Source organism: Lissotriton vulgaris, chromosome 2_1, assembly GCF_964263255.1.
Source record: "Lissotriton vulgaris chromosome 2_1, aLisVul1.2, whole genome shotgun sequence".
In the NCBI taxonomy this organism is placed as follows: domain Eukaryota; kingdom Metazoa; phylum Chordata; class Amphibia; order Caudata; family Salamandridae; genus Lissotriton; species Lissotriton vulgaris.
Genome location: NC_141687.1, coordinates 713,437,667 through 713,461,760, shown reverse-complemented (window position 1 = coordinate 713,461,760; position 24,094 = coordinate 713,437,667). Strand labels below are relative to the sequence as shown.

Sequence of the window (24,094 nt, the reverse complement as noted above, 5' to 3'; positions counted from 1 at the left end):
ATTGCCCCCAAGATGTACTATGACTACAGACGGCGGTGACCTCGTCCGCCCTAACAAACCTTCGAAAAATGATCGAAACTGGTCAATACAGAGCCCGCCCTTTCCGTAGAAGGACACACTGTACCCGTATTCCCCAGCCACGTGAATCATGTCACCTGCTTTGAATACGTCCGCGGCACGCCTCACGTATGAGTGGCCCACGACCCACACCTCCTTTTTCACAGCCGGTAATGTCTGACCGCTGGCCCCCCGGTGTCGGGTCGACTGGACAGTCCGCCCCGCCTCGTAGGCTTGCGCAACTGAAAACCAAACAAAAACAAGAAGCGTGAGTACATCATTACAGCTTCACAACATGTGCAACCGCACATACCTCTTATAACAGTTCGAGGACCAACGCCCCACACGTTTTACTTGTTCAACATTCAGACCCCTGGCTGTAGCTTCCGTAGCAGCCCCTATCCGAAAGGAATGGGTCCCAAAGTCGCCGGGGTTCAAGCCCGCGGCAGAAATCGACATCGCAAGCACCCGCTGAAACTGAAACCTCGTCAGTGGGGTGGCGTCAGCGTGTCTTAACAAGGTCCCCCCCCATGCTGCCACCCTCTGCGCTAAATATTCCTCTACGCACCCAACAGGGCACATGGCAGACCCGGGGATCCTCTGGATGATTACGCAGTCCCCGATTGCATCCTGATCGGATTTGGACCTGACAAACGAGACCGTCATTGTCTTCTCCCTGACCTGAATGTGTTCCCGGCACAGTCCCCCCATCGTATCCTGCTTGTTCTTTGCCACTAATTCGCTTACCCGCATAGCCCCATGGAATGCTAATGCAAATGCGGCTCGGAACAACACTGCTTCGTACTGGGATGAACATGTTACCGGTAGCACGGAAAATAACAGGGCCAACCTATCCAGACCTATCGGGTGCCTATCGTCTACTCTGCGACCCTCAAGGCGTTGCCACCCACGTAGCGCTTTCTGCACAACGAAAGACGCTGTCGGGTCCTGGATCCCATGAGCCCTTGCCATGAAGGAAATGGCGGCCCGATGCCTCTGGGCCGTAGCTACTGACTTGCCTGCGTGACGTAAAGAGAGCAGGAATCTCACTACCCACTCTTCCAGACCCCAAAGCTCCCTCCCGGCAGTACCCAAAAAGGCCCAATAGGAACGGAACGCCCCTTCATATGCCTTCCTCGTCCTGGGTGCTAAACTCTCTCCCACGAGGTCTTGTAGTTCGGGGCACCGAGAGACCAGAGAGCTTTGGGAAAGGGTGCCGCCACCGGGTCCGCTGTGGGCAGAAAACCCCAGAAGGCCTGCATACGGAAACGAGAAAGCGCATCAGCCGCTTGGTTCATCACCCCCGGCACGTGTCGCGCCCTAAACAGTACATTCAGTTGCATGCACAACAACACAATTTCCTTGAGCAGTCTCAGAATCAATTTGCAACGTGCTGCCTGACTATTGATACACTCAACCACGGTCATGTTATCAGACCAGAACACCACAGAGTGATCCCTAAACCCTTCTGGCCATGTTTTCAAAGCCACCAGAATAGGGAACAGTTCGAGAAAAGCAATGTTACTCGTCAACCCGCACTCATGCCACCATGACGGCCATTTTTGAGCCGACCATTGTGTACCCAATATGGCGCCAAAACCCATACTCCCCGCCGAGTCTGTCCATAGCCCCAACTCCTCGGAAGACACTGCTGGTTTATTCCAGACAATTCGACCATTGAAATCCGCCAGGAATGCAATCCAAATGCGCATGTCCTGGCGAACCTCTGCCGAGAGTCTCGTACGATGATGTCCTTCCTTCAAGCCGACCATGGACTGTGCAATCGAGCGGGAAAAGGGGCGCGCCATCGGCATTACTCTTAGGGCAAAATTCAACTGACCCACCACCTGTTGCAATTGATGCAGGTTCACTTTCGTTGCTCGAATACATGTCTCAAGGGATAACCTGAATTTTAACACTTTTTCCCTAGGTAATCGAAAACAACCTTCCACCGAGTCGAGCTCGATCCCCAGAAACTCGATCAAGGTCGAGGGACCCACCGTCTTACCTGGCGCCAATGGCACACCGAATTGATTCATTAGGACACAAAATTCATGTAAGGCCTGTCCACACTCAGAATCCCCGGCTGCCCCCAGAAACAGAAAGTCATCGAGATAGTGCATAACATGTTGAAAACCTGTCTTCCTCGTGAATACCCACTGCAGAAAACAACTGAATTTCTCGAAATAGGCACATGAAATCGAGCATCCCATTGGCATACATCTATCCATGTAATAGCGACCCTGAAACTGAAAACCAAGGAGACGCTGATCGTCTGGGTGTACCGGGAGCAACCGGAACGCTGACTCGATGTCCGATTTGGCCATCAGCATCCCGGGCCCCAGGCGATTCAACATGGCAACGGCCTCATCGAAAGATGCGTACCGCACCGAACATACTCCCGGGTCTATCGCGTCATTCACGGAAAGACCACGTGGGGCTGACAAATTATGTATCAGCCGAAACTCACCCGGGTCCTTCTTGGGGACCACCCCTAGAGGAGAACACACAAAATTAGCAACTGGTGGCAAATCGAATGGACCGGCGACACGACCTCGAGTCACCTCTTTCCCAATCTTTACCTGCACCACCGCCGTGTGCTGTAAGACCGACATTTGATTCTTACAGTCCGGTACCCCCTGAAAATCCCCCACTGGGATGCGAAACCATATGAAAACCCGTTCCGTAACACCCCAGCGGAAGCATGATCTGGGTATTCGCTGAGCCAAGGAATCATTGCCATGGTATCAATCGGGGTCGTTAAAGGCGCCCCTCGGACTATATTAGACCTGTTTGGCGCCTCCCTTACCACCGTTATCACCCGTTTTGGCTCTGCACATGGACTCAGGATGGGATGGCTGCCCGCACCCCCCACACTCATGTCTGAATTTGCATGACCCCTGGGGCCTGGTACATTTGCCCCTGTTAAAATTCCAACAGATCCCCCTTTTACCTGTGTTGCCACTCGGCTTCGTGTGGAACTCGTTACCTGCACCCGTCCGAAAGGGCGTCCCAGAGTTTTGGCGGGTGGGTTCCCCCCCGTTACTCCCTACTAATGGCACCTTCAACATCCCTGTACTCTCCATTTTTTGCCAAGACACAGAGTCGTAACAATCCCAAGACAACAACGGGTTGTGTTCTTTAGCTTTTCTAAACAGATTATCATAGCAGAACCACTGATTGCCCCCATATGCCACAGAATACTCCATAATACGTGACTGATAAATGGGTAACTCGGTCAACAACTCAGGCCTGCGCTCACCCATGATGGAAGTAAAAATTCCCCACGCTCTGCCCCAAGTACCAATGGTCTCGTCGACCTTAAAGGCGGCCATTTTTGCGCGCCAAACACTCGGATGCATGAGCTCCTTTTGACTCTTCACATGCTCGATCTCGTAATGATCGGTAAGCAATGAAAACATATTTACATATTTATCCGCCCAAATCAATTCCTTGATTTCTAGTGGGACGTGCTGGGCAATCTTCTCCTTTCGAGAAGGTGCAGACTCCCCCCCCGCAATCGGCAATGGCCGCTTACCTGAAGTAGACCCCACGCTTGTCGCCGAACTTGGGCCTGCTGTACTTCCAACCGCCGGGACCTGTGGGGGAACAGAAGATGGTGTCTTCGCAGCCTCCCTAGATTCCCGCCGTTGCCTCATCACTGCCCGGGCGTCGTCAGCCGTGGCGCCCTCGCTATCGTTTCCCAACCACGCTGCCAATTGTGCCGCTAACTCGGGGGGCATATCCTCCCTGTTCGCAGGGGTGACCACCACAGGGATTGGATTCCCCTCCTTCGGCGCCGGGGTTGGCTCCTCTCGTAGGGCTTCGGGAACCGGGGTCTCCCCCCCAAGTGCTCCCCTTCTGGGCCTCTTGCTTTTTCCACCGGGAATTGTTCCCTGTAAAGGCCGTTTCGGTCCTCCCTCCCCGTCCTTAGCCTCAACCTTTCTCTTCAGATCGGCTATCTCCTTCATGAGTATGCGGAGCATCTCCTCGGTACCGACCCGCTTTCCGACCTTCTTGGGCATTCTTAGACGGGATATCTGTAAGACAAAAAGAGAGATTACAACGCTCAAAATTGCTCTTCGTTCCGTCTCGAGCTCACGTGCAGCGGGGAGGTGCAGCTTCAGAGCACAGGAACAAGAGGATGCTTTCTTGGCTTCCGCTCCTTTTATCCGTCTTCAGGGTGGGCGTGAACCCGCCCCCGCCTGCCTCCGAGGGCGTGGCCGGCCGCGTCGGTGTCTAGGCCAGCCCACTCTAGGGCGGGAAAAAGGCGCGCCCCGGCTACGCCGCTTCGGGCATACCAGCCGAGACTCGCCTCCCGCCCAAGATGGCTTCCCGGGGGGATCGTGGTACTCCACCATACGTTCGGGGGGACCGATTGGTCGGCTCTTTCCATAAGGGTTGTTTGGACTGATGCAGTGTGCCCACTAGAATAGTGAACATCACATATCAGGCCAACTTCTCACAACCCATTTATACCATGATGTGAAGAGAATGAACGAGTTGCTTACTACCCACTGGAGTCCTGGCTCACTGTGGTGTAGGCAAGGCCGCAGCCTTCCTTGCTCGTCCTTTATCCGATTCCGTTGGACTTCATGCTGGCAATGTAGCGATATTTTATTTAAAATGAAGGTAATACAATGTTGGGAATGATGGCTAGGATGGGACTAAACATTCCATGTATGCTCATGTATGCTTACTCTCTGACTGTCATCAGTACTAGAAAGATGGACACTTGAATGGTTTTAGCACATTTACTAGTTTGATTCAGAGTGATCAGATATGAACACTCCAGGATTTGAAGCTCAATAGTTAAGTCGAGCACCTTGTTACGTTCAAGGGAAATCATTTTTTAGACTGTAAACAATTGCAAAAGCCTGTGTAAGACCATGTTATGTACCTGCATGTAGTTATTAGTGATCAGCTGATACAACAGCAAAAGCAAAGTATGGGTCTGCTGAATGGAATATACAATTACATACTGTAGACAGGACGATGAGGGTACAGGCAGTAGAGAGATGCTGGGACTGGGAACTAATGGGGACAAGCAGACACTGGATTACGTGGCAGCCAATACATGTTGGAAACATTGGAAACATGTTCGATATGTGGAGGTAAGAACAGCATACAGGGCCAACTGACTATTCTGCGTTGCTTGGAGTAGCAGGGAATGCTGGTACATTGTGAGGACAGTCCAACCTTATGTATGGAAAATCTATTGGCAAAGGATTCAGTCTGTGGTTAGGTAGGGAGAACTCGTTATTTCATGCTGAGCAAACAGTTTTTACCGCATCAGAGTTTCAGATAGTCCAGGGCAAGCAAGACTTTCGTAGGCTGTATTAGTGCTTGCTGCTAGATGGCTGGAGTCACTTGGCGGCAGGAGGAGGCAGTGAAGGACAGGATGCTCCTGGATGCTCTTGTGTCATGAATGTTTAATGAGCCATACTTCCAAACGTGTCCCTCCATGATCCCAGATCGTCCTGCACCAGTAAATTCAAGTTCATCCCTGCTATCCTAAGTGTGTTCAGGGTTACTGATTCCTGCTAGTAAGGCCATAAGACGCTCCATCACCTGGTACTTTCTCAGAAAGTATCAGTAATCTTTGTCCACCATCACCGCATCCTGGCCCTTGCTGCCTCCCATCTCTGGTGTAACATGTATCCAGCCTTTTTCTTTCCAGGGCATCTCAGCTTGCCTTTCTACAGTTATTGGTTTGCCCATCCCTTTGTGTAGTTCACTTCCTGATACACCCTTTTCTCTTTAGTTCTGATTGTACCAACAATGGTGTCTGTAAAAAGGGAATGTGTACATGCTCCTTATAGCACAGACTCAAGCGCCATGACCGCTCCAGCATGTAATCATGTGCACAAATCTCAGTTAAATGGGAAAGAGGCTCAAGAGTTACAACTACTTCTTTTGCGTCCACTCTTTAAATCTCACGGAGAGGTAAAGAGAGATTCTCACAAAAGGCCTGATGTACAGATGGTGACTTAACTCTTGTTGTTTGCCTGGCTTAGTGGGTTCTAGGAAAATCCGGGAGAACTTCTGGTTTACACCTTAAATTCAAGAGTACACCATGAGCACATTGCTGTAGAATATCTCTGAATCAGACCCAATGTTGTCATCAATGTGAATTATTCTCTTAGTCAGCCATGTTTGCCTCCTTTGCGGGAGGACCTTGTGATTAGTGATATATCTTTTCTTTTCAATGACTTAATTGTGTAGTGGAAGGATACGCTGTGTTGTCACATATATTCATTTTGTGTTTTAGTCTTTACCGGACAAAGATGGGAAAAAGTGTCTCTTCCTCATAAAATGCATAGATAAAAGCTATGAAATCAGTGCTTCTGACAAAAAGAAAAAGCAAGAGTGGATACAAGGTAAGCTACAAATGTCTACTTTTTGTGTAAATGTGTGCACATGCATGTGTGATCCTGAGCTTCCAAATAATGCAAACATATTACCAGGGAATTACTCCCTTTACTGTTCACTACCACCCTCATCAGAGGAGGCCTGCTCTTCTTCCAGTACTAATTCACCATGAATGCACTTTTCCTTGGTTTTGAGAATTGGACGTGTCCAAGATCATCTAGAGATGAAGCAATGAGAGCCATATCTGTAACACTAAATAATCTTTCAGGGAAAGTGTCAGGCCGGTGTGCTGCAGGATTCAGTCGCTGAAGTATATATGGTCCACCTCCTGATATCACCAAGTCCCTGATAATAAGTTATCAACAGGGCCTTCGAATTATCAAGCGGGGAATAGGAAAGGGAAGGGACTGTAGGGATATAGGTTCTGAAACAACAAAAGAGAAAGATAAACATCAAAAAACCATCTACTCTTGTGTAATTCTCACTAACAAACAGCATACAGACGCATACAAACAGCAGTAAGAAGATGTATGTGGAGGCCATAGCTAAATACCACAAAAATATAAAACTGGCTAGGAAAAATAGTCTTGCCTCACAACTTATAGACGCAGGAAACTCACCCAGAGAGCTTTACAAAATTCTCCAATCATTTGTAAAACCTGTGGCCTGCGAAAGCCCTGATGAGTTTACACAAACTTTATGTGATGATATCTCCGCATTCTTCGAAAATAAAATTGAATCTATATATCAGAAAATAATACAAACCTCAAATTGTACAAACGATGCTGACCTCCCCTCCCCCAGGAAACTAGAGCGTGAAAGCAGTGGATTTACAATCATTCCGGAAGTCAGCCTGCCTGAGATCACAGCTCTGTATAGTAATATTAAATCAGGATCTCCAGATGATCTCCTGACCGTGAAGATGATAGTTTCTTTAGGGAGCCTGCTTACGCAAAGCTTTTGTACACTAATCAATATCTCCCTCAAGGAAGGACAAGTGCCTAGTGTCTGGAAAAAGGCGATTGTGAACCCTATTTGTAAAAACGCTGCAATGCCATGGTCAGACCTGAAAAATCTTCGTCCGATTTCCCTCCTACCCCATCTGAGTAAGATGACTGAGAAACATGTCACCTATCTTAATACATCGAGGCAGCAGACGGTCTGGACCCTTCCCAATATGGGTTCAGACCTAACCACAGCACCGAATCAGCTCTCCTCTCCGTGACTGATACCGTCCGGATGTCACAGGATAGAGGAGGATCCATGATTCTGGTGCTGTTGGATTTGTCTGCTGTCTTCGACACGGTGTCTCATGATATCCTTATCAGTCGTCTGAAGAGGGTAGGGATAGGAGGAACTGCATTAGCTTGGCTAGAAAGTTTCATCACTGGCCGCTCACAAAGTGTTCGTTTGGGCTCCCATCTTTCCATCTCCAGGGAGCTCACCAAGGGGGTTCCACAGGGCTCATGCCTAAGCCATGTGTATGTGGCCCCTTTGGCTGAAATTGTGAGAGAATTTGGGTTCACACCAATATCATACGCAGATGACACTCAGCTGCTGTTTCCCTTTCAGACACTAACGCCAGCAGTTAAAAATACCTTTGCTGCTGGGATGAGAGCTATATCCCATTGGATGACCTCTAACTGCCTACAATGTAACGTAGGTAAGACAGAGGTCATGCTCTTCGGAGAGGCCCCGCTCCTATGGTCACCTGAGTGGTGGCCCCCCGAACTAGGCCCTGTCCCCATCCCCAAAGAGGTAGTAAAAAACCTGGGGGTCCGACTTGACCAGTCCCTGACACTTAAACACCAGGTTAATCAGGTGACTGGATCCTGCTTTAGGGTCATTGGACTTCTGAGAAGGGTTTTCCCCTATCCAGTGGACTGTCATAGGAAAACTTTAGTCCAGGCACTGGTAATCAGTAGACTGGACTACTGTAATGGGCTGCTCATCTCTACCAATGAAGAACAACTAAGCAGACTACAGGTAGCCCAAAACACAGCGGCCAGACTAATCTTGAGTGTTCCACCCAGAACCCCCTCACGCCCTTTATTGAACAAACTTCATTGGCTGCCTATCCGCCAGAGGGTGAAGTTCAAGATATGCTGTATAATCCATAAATGCCTGTCGGGCACTGGCCCCAAGTATTTATCTGAAATTTTCAGACCCTATGAGCCTGGTCGCTCTTTGCGTTCTCAGACCCAATCCTTGCTTCAAGTACCACGGATCAAGAAGTAAAGACCGGGAGGCCGAGCCCTCTCGTACCGAGGCCCCACTCTCTGGAACTCCCTGCCCCTTACCCTTAGGCAAAATCCTAATTTAGCTGCCTTTAGGAAATATTTAAAGACACACCTGTTCTTGACCATGTAGACATCCTTCTCTGCCTGATGATCTTTTCTCTGGATATAGCTTTGGTAAGAACAAAAGCGCAGAGATACCCCTTCGGAGGTCGAATTCCTGCGCTATACAAGCATGTAAATAAAAGAAATAAAGGATAATAGTTAAATGTATTACAGCTGAAGAGAAAGAATATGGATCCCAGTATCTCTAACAATTCACAACCTGTAATGAAAGCATTCAAATCATTACTCTTAGGGCACTCATTCCACTCCTTCACTGTAATACTTTTCCATTCTTCTAAACACATACCCATTGTAATTCTGTAACAGGCCCATAAGGAAAAACATAAGTCAAAAATGAAGTTTCTAGCCCCCCCCTCACCCCCCCCCCCCCCCCCCCCCACAATCCTGGCTTCAATGTATTGGGTTTACTTCACCTCCATACAAGGAGTGAAACAGTTTCTCAAATAGGCAGCAATCCTTATTTAGAGTTGCAAAGTTAATAGTCGTACCCTATTGTCAACATAGGATATGAATTCACCATGAACATAAGAATAAGGGGTTGCAACCACCACCTTAGTCACTTCTAATAATATATCCCAATATCCAGTTAGTACCAATCCGAGCTTAGCCGGTACTACGCAGTTGCGGCCACCGCAGTACTCCAAGGTAATTGATATATGATACTAGGCAGGAGAACAAAATATGCTACACCCTGTATTACGCAGTAAGCCAACCCCTGTAATCAGTTTGCAGAGAGGAACAAATCCAAGTTAAGGCAAAATACGACACGCGGAAGTATGCAGTGAACACACCGCTATACTCCGTTGCCGCTAAATAATTTCTTCAACCAATTGCTGGCTTAACGGCAACACGCGGACCGAACCCGCCGCTGTGGTCCGCAAGCCTGATTCCAATAAAGGGAAGCGAGGCGGACACGGTAATACGCGGCGAAAAGCAACCGCCGTATCCTGCTCCGAAGTAACCCCCTCACAAGGTACTCACGGATACTACGGGAATCCAGAACCTCAATGGAAACCTCTAGCTCCAAGAATATCTTCGGACGGCGTCCTCCTCCCAGCCGAGAGGAGCATAACAACGAAATCAGTATTACACGCAACTTGCTGTGCGCGCTAGCTTGCTAAATCCTCATGCGCCACCAGGCATCCTGGGAATTGTAGTTTACTGAGATGGGTAGGTGCAAAGGGGAACAAATCCTGACAGAAAGCGCTTGGGCTGGGGTTTGTGGCATATGTGGTTTTAGTACAAAGGAGTGTGCTGGAAAATGGAGTGCACAAGCAGTGACTGGGCAGTAGGGATGACCTTAGTCTAGTGAGTAACAGCACCACCTTTGCCACCTTGGCTTCCAGACCTACCTTGCTTGGTTAGCAAATCACTCACCAGATCTGAAGTTGCCCCACACGAATGAACTTATCCTATTGACAGCAGCATCACACTTTGGGAGTTCAAGAATTGCATCTTGTAGGAGGTTCACCATCTGCTACCCCTCCATCCGGGTCGTAGCCCACTGATGCCTACTTAGACTGTGGTGGTTTGCTAGATAATACCTGAGATTAATCCAGGAGACTTGGGCCCTAAACCAGGTAGAAGAAAATACTGATGTCAGGGCCGCCCACACCGTGTGTTCCCACAAACAACCAGTGAGAAACTCTTACAATCTTTAATCATCCTGTGCATCAATCCCTAGTGTTCACCCTATGAACCCCAGCATCAAAGAGTGCCATAGAGTACATGTTCTCACAGCCAGCAGCAGAAAAGCAGGCTGGCAAAAGTCCTATTGTTGTCCATTAACACATTACACAGTGATCTCGTACAATAGACCGGCCTCATCAAATCAGAGCAGAGAGATATGGAGACAATCAGCGGGTTATCCAGTTACACTGAAGGTTGAATATCAAATAAAGAGGTTTTTGTTCGATCAGGTGGATGTTTGAAGAACTTCCTGGGGCCAGGTTCTGGATGATAGTCCACTGAGATGTGAAGTCATATAATTGCTTTGGAGTGCGTCCTCCGAAGGCGATGATTATTTCTTTGTTTTTACTTAATGCATATATATATATATATATATATATATATATATATATATATATATTTACTTAATGCATATATATATATATCACGTGATCAAGGCTTTGTGGAAGCCGAAACATGTAGTAGGTGTTAATAAACACCCTTGGACTCTGCTGACTCGCTTGGTGTTATTGGGAATCTGAGAGCGTGATATAGAACTTTGAAAAGAGTTGGATTATATATATATATATATATATATATATATATATATATATATATATATATATATATATATATATATATATATATATATATATATATATATATATATATATATATATATATATAATAATGTTGGTATGTTGATTTGTGGTGTAGTGACTCTTCTGAATGCCCTTGATGTAGTTGAGGTGCATTTGGCTGACCTGTCCATTCTAACTGATTTGCCAATTGAAATCAGACCTAGAATACTTGAGTATCTACATTCCAACTGCACATATACAGTTTGCAGAAAAAATATGATGACACTTATTAAGGCCTTGGAAGATCTGTTCACGATTGTCATAACTTTCCTGTGTTTACAATGTGTCATTAAAGATAATAATGATTCACAGGATCATATATGTCTTACAAGATCTACACCCTCGATGAAGCAGACACATTTGTCAAACAAGTAGACTGCATTTTAATGAAGGTTTTAGAGTGGGTTTTAAAATGGAACGCCTGACTCGGACTATACTGAGATTGCTTTTGGAACAAGGCAATATATAGGTAATAGAGTTTAGGAATTACTGTGCAATTCATCTACAGCACATGTTGCCCTGGGTGGTGCATAATGATCCAGATCAGGTTAACGTAAACCTATTTAATGTAAATGCAGTTAAGCAGACTATACCCGAGACAAATACACATGCATATCTGAGATGTGATAATGGGACACTGCAGAACACCTAAATCCAGGAGCACCTCAGCTCATTTTCATAATGTACAGATAGGGAAGGGTTGCCACGTTTTAATGATTTCTGCAACATATGAAGTCTCTGAGATGCACATTGCTACTAAAATCACAGCTGGTATCCAAAATACGTGCCCTAACTTTCCTAAAAACTAGAAGTGTACACGGGAAATCAGACGGTTTTGAGCCTAGGAACAGGTGGCAGATTAATATCAGAATTATATCACACTTTTATATCAATTGAGTCTAAAGTCCTGCAAAGCTTAGTCGAAAAGTGGGAGAAAGATTTGGGGATCCCAGTAGATGGCAAAGAATATGTATTTCCTGCAGAATACTATCTAGAAATATCACGTTTGAATGCATTCTTTACATGAACTATGTATAACTCCACAAATGATGCATACAATACTCTGCAGATTGTGCTGTACAACCTCAATACCGTCCCGTGGGCAGAAACCTTCTTGGAAATGATCTAACACAGTGTGATTTTGCTCTAAAATATGTATTCAAGAGGTCGGTGCCCCCTGCATTAGTTCTTTTATGCAGGATATATTTTATACGGCATACAGCTGCCTAAAGAACACTCCTTTTGTGGTTATAATCGCCCGTCTTCGTTATCAGTTAATTCATCTTGAACGTACTTTGAGCAGTGCATAGCTTTGGGACGCACTCCACAAACTATGCCTCATTTCGAGTCAGCAGGTTTCACAGAACTAAATTCCTTTTAATTTTGAATATTAGACACTTCCTTGACTTGGTAATTGCCAGATATAGCTTAGGCTTTTGGAAACCTGTGTCACCTCACTTATATTTGTAACTGGCTCTAAGGTGATCATTGGAGTTAATCAGCTACTCCTATTGTTTTTGTGTGGACCTACTTGAACCGCAGTCCTCAGAATGGACACACCTAGTATGCAGAGAAATTGTATTTCGCGAGGACGCCTCCATTTATGATTAAGTTGCACTTTCCATAGGAAAGGACTTTGTTTTAATTTGATAAAAATTGGCAATCGTGTTGCACATCCAGCTTAGTTCTTTATTAATTTCAGCACAGGTGGATCAAGATTGGTTACTTTGATTTTGGCGTGTTGTAAAAGTAGGATTTTCCATTTTAAATTCCACTGGCATTTTTTAGGTTCCCTACAACAAAACTACTCCACAGAATAACACCAACAGTATAACGACTTTACATTGATTAGACTCTTCTTGTGGCTGTCCAATCTTTTTTTTAACTTGCTTACTGATCTCGAGCCTCAAGTGGCCTTCATTTGTTTTATATGCAGTGTTTCTAGTAGGTGTTTGATTTTGTCCTGTGGACCATTTTGTTACTGTTTAATAGCTTTTGCATAGTGCACAATCTTCTATTGGTTCGTCACCACAGCACCCGCTGGAGGTTGATAGTGATAGCTTTTAACTGTTTGTCTCCTTATTACATAGTCTAAGTTGAGGAAGCGTGTCATTCAGGTACTTCTCCAGTTACTTTCCTGTAATCTTCATTACTTATATGCCTAATCTGCGTTGTCCCAGTCCTTCCATATCCCCTCCCTTCACTGTTTAGCTTAACATTGCCCTTGCCCTGGTGTGGATTTATATCTGTTAGCCAGGCGAAACATGCTTTGCTAAGAGGAGCAGTGTGGTTAAAGGCTTCCATTCTGGGAAGACCCCAAAAAACCCTTCTTGTTGCTTTCACACACATAAAGGTGTATAAGAAGAAACAAAGGATTTGACAGTCTCCTTGCACCCCATTACATAAAGACGAGCATAAGGATGAGAAAGGGTGACAAGTGACAACAAGCATTTGCAATGCAATAGGGCTCGCATTAGTAAAGTTAGAGTATTAGTATTGTAAATGACACATGTTTTTTTTATGTTTTTGTTTTGAAAATAGCGAAATTAATAACTTTGTCATTTACAATGCCAATAGTGTTAACTTTTGCAAATGTGGCACCTATAGCATTTGTAATGCAATATGTGTTGTATGTACATGACTTAGATGTATTAATATTAAAAATAACAATGGGTTGTATTTTTTTCAATATTTAATACTTAAATAAAAGTTATTGTAATTTATAATGGCAATAGCTTGAACTTTTGCAAATAACTTTTTGGAAGATTATGTTTAGTGTATTTTATTGTGATGAAAATACAAGAACAGAAGTGAAATATTAAAATTTTTTTGTGACATTTGTAATAAAGTTTGAAACATTGAGAGAGCATATTTGAATCAGTTGTTGTTGAATGGTTGCACAGATTGATGCTGTGGTGGCTCTGAATGATGTTGTGGTGGCGCAGAGTGATGCAGTGGTGTTCAGTGATGCTGTGGTAGCGCATAGTGATGTTGTGGTGCCCCTGAGTGATGCTGTGGTGATGCAATGGATAGTGAGATCGATAGATAGATAGAGGGAGGCCGAAAGATAGAGGGAGGCCGAAAGATAGAGGGAGGGCGAAAGATAGAGGCAGGGCAAGAGGGCGACGGATGGAGTGTGGGCGAGGGATGGAGTGTGGGCGAGGGATGGAGTGTGGGCGAGGGATGGAGTGTGGGCGAGGGATGGAGTGTGGGCGAGGGATGGAGTGTGGGCGGGTTGAGGGCTGGAGTGTGGGCGGGGCGAGGGCTGGAGTGTGGGCGGGGGGAGGGCTGGAGTGTGGGCGGGGGAGGGCTGGAGTGTGGGGCGGGGGAGGGATGGAGTGTGGGGAGGGATGGAGTGTGGGGCGGGGGAGGGATGGAGTGTGGGGCGGGGAGGGATGGAGAGTGGGGCGGGGAGGGATGGAGAGTGGGGCGGGGAGGGATGGATGGAGTCGGGGGAATGGATGGATAGATGGAGTGGGGGGATGGATGGATGGATGGAGTGGGGGGATGGATGGATGGATGGATGGATGGAGTGGGGGGATGGATGGATGGAGTGGGGGGATGGATGGATGGATGGAGTGGGGGGATGGATGGATGGATGGATGGATGGAGTGGGGGGATGGATGGATGGATGGAGTGGGGGGATGGATGGATGGATGGAGGGGATGGATGGATGGGATGGATGGATGGAGTGGGATGGATGGATGGGATGGATGGATGGAGTGGGATGGATGGATGGATGGATGGAGTGGGATGGATGGATGGAGTGGGGGGATGGATGGAATGGGATGGATGGAGCGGGGGGATGGATGGATGGATGGATGGAGTGGGATGGATGGATGGAGTGGGGGAATGGATGGAATGAATGGGATGGATGGATAGAGTGGGGGATGAATTTATGTAGTGGGATGGATGAATGGATGGAGTGTGGGGGATGGATGAAGTGGGGGGATGGATGAAGTGGGGGGATGGATGAAGTGGGGGGATGGATGGAGTGGGGGGATGGATGGATGGATAAAGTGGGGGGGTGGATGGATGGAGTGGGGGGATGGATGGAGTGGGGGGATGGATGGATGGAGTGGGGGAATGGATGGATGGATGGATGGATGGATGGATGGAGTGGGGGGATGGATGGATGGATGTATGGATGGATGATGGAATGGGATGGGTGGATGGATGGAGTGGGGGGATGGATGGATGGAGTGGGGGGATGGATGGATGGATGGCTAGAGTGGGGGATGGATGGATGTAGTGGGATCGATGGATGGATGGAGTGGGGGGATGGATGGATGGAGTGGCGGATGGATGGATGGAGTGGGTGGATGGATGGATGGAGTGGGCGGATGGAGTGGGGGGATGGATGGATGGAGTGGCGGGATTGATTGATGGATGGATGGAGTGGGGGGATGGATGGAGTGGGGGATGGGGGATGGATGGATGGATGGAGTGGGGGGTGGATGGATGGATGGAGTGGGGGGTGGATGGATGGATGGAGCGGGGGGTGGATGGATGGAAGGAGTGGGGGGATGGATGGATGGATAAAGTGGGGGGGATGGATGGAGTGGGGGGATGGATGGTTGGAGTGGGGGGATGGATGGTTGGAGTGGGGGGATGGATGGATGGATGGATGAATGGAGTGGGGGGTGGATGGATGGATGGATGGATGGAGTGGGGGGTGGATGTATAGATGGAGTGGGGGATGTAGTGCCCTAAAACGGCCCTTCATTTGTGATGCGTGATGTGAGCATAAGACAAGCAAACATTATACGCAAAAGTAGTCTGGCATGAGAAACACGTTTTAGCTTCAGAGCGCGGTAGGTGATGTAAGAGGGGCCACAAAGAAAGCTGTCTGTGCTGCAGAGGAAGATGTAGCGCGCATTTTTTTTTTTTAAACCTTTATTATGAAGAAAAAGGATACAGTTACAGACCTACAACCACAGAGGCTGGTCAGTAGCAATAAATATCAAAAGCACTACAATACACAGCTCATCAGCCGACAACCCGAGGGCCCGGCAGCGATAATGCACGTCATTGTAGAGAACCTGTGGCGATGGGAGGATAAATAAAAGGTATCACATTTTATATTTTATAAACTAACAAAAAGAAAACACAAAAAAGTTTGAGGCGGGAACTATACAGTGTATTGGCTGTCTCATGCGGTAGGGGGGAGCTAAGTGATCTGGGAGCAACTTTATGAAGGATGAAGATCTGAAGGAGGGAGGTGGGGGGCTGAAAGCAAACCAATAAATCATAGACAACAGGAAGCAAATAACCTGAAACGCTCAGTCAAGGGGACAGGGGAATGCCAGAGGCTTCTACAAAAGGGGGAGTGCAGATCTCTCCTCGGTATGAATTCCATTGACCCCATATCCTTCCCCACTTCTTGGGCCTACCATGGGAGACATATACAATTTTTTCTCTAAACATGCACCAGTCCATGTTTTCTTTCCAAGTTGAGACTGAAGGTGCCCTTTGAGACCCCCGACAATTGGGCAATGTCCCTTTTTGCGATCATGTTGCCGAGGGTGGCCCACTGGGTCTGAGCAATACTGCAATCATTCGGCTCCCAGATGTTCAACAAACAGCGTCTGGCCTCAGGCAATAACTCCACACCGTCACCTCTCCCATCGCAGCATGCACTCGGATCCAGAAAACCACAACCTCCGGACATTCCCATATAATATGAAGGAAGGTAGCAAGCATACCACAACCACGCCTACACAGCCCATCCGCAGAATAACCCATACGCATCAGTCGTGGACCCGTGACATAGACACGGTGCAAAATCTTTAATTGCACCAGCCGGAGACGCGCCGGAATCGCGACCTCTTTGGGGGAGGATATCGCAGCCTGCCAGTCTTCATCGTCCAACTCCAGTCCATCGCCGGTCCAAGCCTCACGAAGCTTCACAAGGAGGTCCGAGCGGTCGTTAATTAGTTTTTTTGTTGATGAGAGATATAGTGCTATCGGGGACGTACCCGTCGAGCACCCTATCTTTCAAGGGAGAGGACTCCGGAATAGCAGACCCGGCCGGGAAGACAGATTCAAGCATGTGGCGGACCTGGATATATCGGAAGTATTCCCTATCACTCAATTTGTATTCATGTTTTAATTCGTCGAAAGTCTTGACTCTGTCCTTGACCCAGAGGTCACCAATCTTACTGATACCAATAAGGTCCCATCTATCGAACCCCTTCGTCGTCCATAGACTGCCCAGTCTCTCCGCAGCATACAAGGGGGTTGCTCTAGTGAGCTTGTCCGTCCACCCCGTGGACGTAGTCGCACTACCCCATACTCGTACTGCCACCCTGGTGGGGCCCGTCAGATTCTTCCTGGCAGCTCTGGAGTAGAGCGCCCTATTATAGTCGCCCCGGGTAGCTGCCACCTATCCATCTCGAAAGCGGAGTTCGGAACAGGACCGTACATAGCATGATTGACCCCACTCAGTTGGGATGCCCAGTTGTAGCGTTTGATATCAGGCAGCGCTATACCACCATCATACCAGGGCAGAGTCAATTTTGCCAATGCTATGCGGGGTCGCCCGCCCCACACCAGCTTCCTCTGGAGGCTTTCAATTTCGCGGAAATAACTGCCAGGCACCAGGTCAAGTGTATTTTGGATGGCATACAGGAATCGGTGGAGAGACATCATCTTAAAGAGGGCCGCTCTACCCAAGGGGGACAACGGCAAGCCACACCACGCCGCAACATCCGATCTAAGCAGGGCAAGCGGAGGCAACAGATTCCGCTCATAGCGTACTGTGGGGTCCAACGATATGTAAATCCCCAAGTACTTAAAGCCGACACACGAGACCGGTATCGGGCAGATGCAGGGCAGAGCGGGCAACTCTCCTGTAAGAGTGTAGATACAGGACTTGGCCCAATTGATGACCAAGCCAGAATTTTCCCCAAAGGAACTCAAAACGTCGAACAAGACTCCCAATGACTTACGAGGAGAGGTAAGGTACAGTAAAATATCGTCCGCATACAACGATATACGATCTTCGAAGTCAGGGGACCATCGAATGCCCTTGAGCGAGGGTTCCCATCGGACCCACAAGGCAAGGGGTTCAAGGGCAAGCTCAAAGAGCAGTGGCGACAAAGGACATCCCTGACGCGTGCCGCGTCCGAGAACAAAGGGTTCTGAGGCCCTGCCGTTGACCACCACCTGGGCCAGCGGTTGCTCATATAGAAGCCTGACCCACACGATGAAGTTAGGGCCAAAGCCAAATTTGGCAAGGGCCGCCCACAAATATGGCCATTCCACCGTGTCGAAGGCCATCGAGGCGTCAAGTGAAACCAAGATGGCCGGCTCACTAAGAGACCCCGCCCTTACTAAGACACTGTGAAGACGACGAAGATTAAGCGCAGTGTTCCGATGGGGGATGAATCCAGATTGGTCAAATAGCTAACCACCGTTATCAGCCGATTCGCCAAAAGCTTCGCCAGGATCTTGGGCTCCACATTCAAAAGCGAAATCGGCCGGTACGATGAACATTGTTCGTGGGGCTTTCCATCTTTATGGATGACCACAATGGACGCCAGTCTCTGATCCCGGGGAAGGGATCCGAGATCTCGCGATGCCAAAAACATCCGATGAAGATGCGGCGCCATTTTGTCAGGGCACAGCTTGTACAGCTCAACCGGGATGCCATTCGGGCCTGAAGCCTTCCCCGAACGAAGGGAGCGGATAGCGAGCGCTATTTCATCGGCTGAAAATTCCGCCTCGATAAGCTCCTTGTCCAATTCCGACAGGCTAGTCAACGCAATATCCCGAAGCAGCAAGTGCGAGTCATCCTCTGGCCTATCGGAGACCGGCGCGTAAACCTTCTGAAAGTGCTGGGCAAAGACCTCAACTATATCAACCGGGTCCACCACTCGCGTTCCATCCACCTTTTCAACAACAGGCATCACACGATTCAATCTATCCCTTTTGTCCAACCAAGCAATCAACTTTCCCGCTTTATCACCAACATCATACAAACGCCCCTGTTGCTCACGATTCATTGCCTTGGCCGCGTCAGTCACCAGAGCTCTGTAGTCAGACTGTTTAAGGGCCAAAGAATGTATAACCTCGGGTGTAGCCCCAGACTCCATCCTCTCCTCCAATGTAGTAATGTCATTTTCCAGACCAACCACTTTCGCGTCCTTACGCTTCCTCTCGCTAGCAATCAAGGACAGAGTTTGACCACGAATCACAGTCTTATAGGCCTCCCACAAGGATATGGGGGAGGACACCGATCCCTCATTCTAGGCAAAGTAATAATCCATGCACTTAACAATTTCAGCACTTATTTTAGGGTTACGAAGGTGCCAGGGATTAAGCGGAGCAACCCGAACCCCGGTCTCCAACTGTACGTCAATAGTGAGCCAGAGTGGGGAGTGTTTCCGAGATCCCCCTAGCTAAATGCCTAATTTCCCTTACAGAGACCATCTGCACCGCCGGTATAAGGATATCATCTAGCCTCGAGAGACTCCCATGAGCTCCCGAGTAAAAGGTACACTGTAGCTGTCCGGGGTGCAGTTGCCTCCAACAATCCGCTAGACCCAACGTTTCCAAAAAGTTGCCCAGCCATAGTTGCGATGTCGGGAGAAGTCTGGGGGGGCTACGATCTTCATCACCCCGCTGACAACCGAATTAAAGTCACCACCCACAACCAACATGCCCTCAGGGAACCCTAGAACCACCCTACCCAAATCAGAAAATGTAGTGGACTGTAGGCCGGGTGGGACATACACAGATAAAATGGAGATCGTCTTCCCCTCCCAGCGGCCCGTAATGGCCGCATATCGGCCTCCATCATCCAGCACAGTGTCATCTATCTCCAGGGGGAGGGAGTTCCGAACCAGGACGCCCGCCCCCCTCGACCCCGTGGTGAATCCAGAGTGAGCCGCCAGGCGGTAGCCCCGTCTATTCAGTGCATGGCACGTGTTTCCTATTAGATGCGTCTCCTGGAGTAAAACAATATCTGGGGAGCAGCGCTTCAAGTATTGCAATACTATCCCCCGTTTTATCCAATTGCCCAGACCATTGAAGTTCCAGCTCAGCACCCTCAGCCCCCTACCCCCCATCCCAGAAATAAGAACAATGCCCTCCTCGCCAAGAAACACGCAAAGAAATAAGATATGCAACAAAGTGCAGCCTCGATACAAACAAAAAAGTAAAGACCCCCCACCACCCCCAAGAAAATCCCCAAAACACACCCCCCCACCCTGCACCCCTGCGGTAGACCAAAAAGCCACCTCAACTTGCAGTGTGCCTGTCGCCCCATTGAACTAACCTACAAGAAGAGAGAAACCCCCCCCCCCCCGAGAGGAGGAAGAGTCCCGATTCCCCCCACCCCCGGGTATTCACATTATATATACATAACAGTCATTGAGCCACTGCCATAAGTCCATTGAGTTGGCTCGCCGGCGCAGACTCACTGCTCCTGTTCTTCCAGGCCGCCTTCAGCGCCCCTCGATCTTTCGGGGCTGGTACGATGTGTCGGCAGAGTATCAAGCCAGTCACTGACTACCTCGGGCGGTCAAAGAAGATCGCACGTTCCTCATATTCAATCCTCAGGCGGGCCGGGAAAAGCATGGCATACTTCAGTCCCATGTCCCTGAGGCGCTGCTTCACCCCCGTGAAGCCCATGCGTTGTTTCTGCACCGCCTGTGTAAAGTCAGGATAAAAACTGATCGACGCGTTTTCAAATTTAATCGGACCATTGATGCGTGATGCCTGAAGAATGGCGTCTCTGTCCCGAAAATTAAAAATCCTGGCTATGATAGGCCTCAGAGCGGCCCCCAGTTTGGGCTTCCCGCCGGGGACTCTGTGAGCGCGCTCCACCATGAAAAAGTTACTGAGGCCCTTTGGTGCCAAGTGCATTAGAACAAGGTCCTCCACCAGAAGGTCTGTGGATAAGTCTACTGAATTCTCTGGAACACCAACAATGGGAACGTTGTTGCGCCTGGCCCGGCTCTCGAAATCATCCAGCCGACGGGCAAACAAGTCATTAGACGTTCAGAGATTGCGGACTTCGGTTTGAAGATCCGAGACATCCGTAGTAAGGCTTGCGGTCTTGATGTCCAGGGACTTGACCCGCTCATTGGTTTTCCCCAAGTCCGTCCTGATAAGATTGACTTCGATCGCCACCGTGTCTATTTTAGCAGCCAGCGTTTCGTACTGCTGGCCCATAGATGTCTGGACACTTGCGATGGCGCCCATAACGTCCTTCAGTGTCAGCTCCTCAGTTGCAGGAGAGCCATCACCAGTCTCATCAAAGACTTTACTCACACCGTCAGGGAATACTTTCGGGCCGGGAGCTCTGACGGTACCTTTGGGATCTGGTCAGAATGGTTCCCTCCGCAGCAAACTTGTAGAGGCGAGGGGACGAGGGCAAAAAACAAGCGTAGAGCTGGCAGCAAGAATCAGGTCAGGCGTGTCGACCGGCAGCAAGTCGCCGTCAACAATGACCAAAAGCGAAACCGAAAGTACCACAGGGGCAGTGGACGTGTCGCCCAGGCCGTTGTTGTTCAATTGCCACCTGGGTACCTCGGGGACTGAAGTCCGTGGATGGTCTTCTGTGTAGGCCGCAAGTTTTAAAGTTCTGTAAGTCCGATTCCCGGCAGCCAAATCGAATTTTGAGAAAGGATGTCGTATCAGCAGGGCATCTGCTAAAAGTACCCGTCGTCCAAATCAGGATACGTTGCAGGATAGATGCGGGAGGCGGAAAGGGTCTCGGGAGCCCTGTGCTCACGTGTCCATCTTGGATGCGCGCGAAGCTCCTCCAAGTTTGGCTCGCATTTTAACTCCCATTTTAAAATTATTTCCAACCTTATGACCTCCAACTGGAAACTTGAGTGGACCAGATGCATTTTTATTTGGGACGCTTAAAAGACAAGCAAACCTTTTAAATCTAGATGCAGCGGTGAAGTAATGCACGGGACTGGAAAGTACAATTTAGTGAACGCTCTTTGCATAACGGCAGGACAGTGGGGGATGTAGTGTCTCTCCTCTCCTCATCATTCAACTCACTCTGGGGTCAAAGGTCCAGAGCCAGCTGTCAACAAGGAATGTAACAAGCTCTTGGCATTGCTGTGGGGAGGGGGGGAGGAGAAATGCGAGACATGGCCTGGCGGCTGTGAAAGTGTGAAGCAGGGGAGCGGGGGAGCCCTTTGAAGTGTAGCAAGTGCTTAGAGGCAGCCTTGGATGGAATATGGCGCACGCTGAAGCAAAGGGCATAAGAAACTGCCCATTTCCGAGATGTCCCCTTTCATCTCTCTTCGCTGCAGAAACCAAACAAGTATTTGCTTGCATGAAAAAAAAGTGATTACCGCCTTCTGCTCGTCTCCTTACTCGCCTCTCGTTAAACCCCCCCTCTCAAACATCCTTCTACTCAATCAATAAAACTGGAACAATTAGTTCATCTGGCTTTGTGGGTGGGGGCTGAAATCATGCAGCTTGCCTGATTCAAAGAGTGAGGGACAGAGGGAAGGACAGGTACGTAAAAACAAAAGGGAAGTGAGAGTGAAGAGTAAGTCCCCGACAGGAGTCCGACCTCAGAGGGGAGGGGCAAGGAGTTGGGGCCTGTAAGAGGTTGCGGCGGGCTGGGAAGCAGTCTTTGTCACCGCAATTGATTTCAAGCAAAAGACTTTCTACCCCCTCCAACCGAGTCAAGATTAACAACCTTGTTTAGGGGGGGTGGGGAGGGGAGGAGGGACAAATGCTTCGGAAACGGCAGTCCCGGATAGAGAGAAGTGGAGAAATAAAAAGACTTATTGGTCTATTTTTTTATATTATGTGCTTTTAGTAACCAGAGCGGCACAAGCAGCGTGCATCACTAGTTATTAAAAGTGTATAACATTGAAAAAATAGACTTTTGCGTGCGGCGCTAGAGAAATGAAAGGCACAGCTTCCAAAGTCTACGTTTTCAAAATTTCACATTTCCTGAAAGTGCTGCTGCACGGGGTGCTAGTGCTATATGTGACTGCAGCACTGACAGTGCTGCTGCATGAGGCGCTACATAAAGTGAGAGCACCGGTGGACCAGTGTGAGAGTCTTTAAATGGCGGCGGAGGGAGGGAAGGACAGGTACATAACAAGGGAAACACGAGTCTAACAGAGGGCAGAAGGGCACAAAAACAAGGAAAAACAAGTGTGTCCCAGAGCACGGCACAGCTTTGAATGCGGACATAAGTTTAAAACAAATACCCTGGCTACTCTCTGACATTCCCTGTTTTGTGAGATCAGAGCGGAGGAGCCCTGGTCAAGAGACGGGTTGTGGGTCAGGGGAGGGGGAGGGGGCGTGGTGGAGCTGTGGTGAGAAGGAGAGGCATGTTTGGAAGAGGTAGGAGTAGGGAAGGACAAAGGGGAGAGAGAATGAGACAACAGAATACAAATCGTTAGGGAATGTGACGCAGTAAGAGGTGTTGTGGAAAAAAGAAAATGTGTTTCATAAAAAGTAGGAGAGAAAGGGACCAGGGAATGGAGACGGGTAGATAGAGGCCGGAATGACGGGAAGATGGGGTAACCGACGGCATAAGGCAGGAAATGGAAGAGGTGGATACATAAGGGTAGCGCATTGTTGGAGATGGAAATAAAGACGAGCGAATACGGAGTGGCAGTCTAGAAGGCTGCCTCGGTACCCCCCCCCCCCCGAATAAAAGAGACACTGCTATAGGTGTTGCATTGTACAGAAGAAAGAGCGCATTTGTTTGCATGAAAAACAAGCCCTCGGCATTGCTGTGGTAGGGAGGGGCGCGGGTAGAGGCAAGAAGGGAAGAATAGGGGAGAGTAAGGGTGACGAGACGCACGGGTAGCAGCAGCCTTTGATGTGCCGGCCAGCCGTGGGCAGTGAATAATTAGGGGAGGAGAAATGCCAGAGCGCACGCTGGGGGAAGCTTGGGGGAGGGAGGCTGGTGACTTTGATGCGTGCACGCGCTTTTTTCACGGGTACAGCATCAAATCTCCCTTTTGGTTAAGCTCTCGTTAAGCCCCAATATGTCTCGAC

At 48.7% G+C, this 24,094-nt stretch overlaps 1 protein-coding gene across 1 annotated transcript in view; it reads left to right on the top strand.

The window, feature by feature from the left end:
• Positions 1–24,094, top strand: part of SWAP70 (switching B cell complex subunit SWAP70) — a 367,323-nt gene that overhangs the window by 228,851 nt on the left and 114,378 nt on the right. Inside the window, exon 6 of the mRNA XM_086955967.1 lies at positions 6,329–6,437. Coding sequence (XP_086812093.1) covers positions 6,329–6,437 — 109 coding nt within the window. The remainder of the gene's footprint in view (positions 1–6,328; positions 6,438–24,094) is intronic.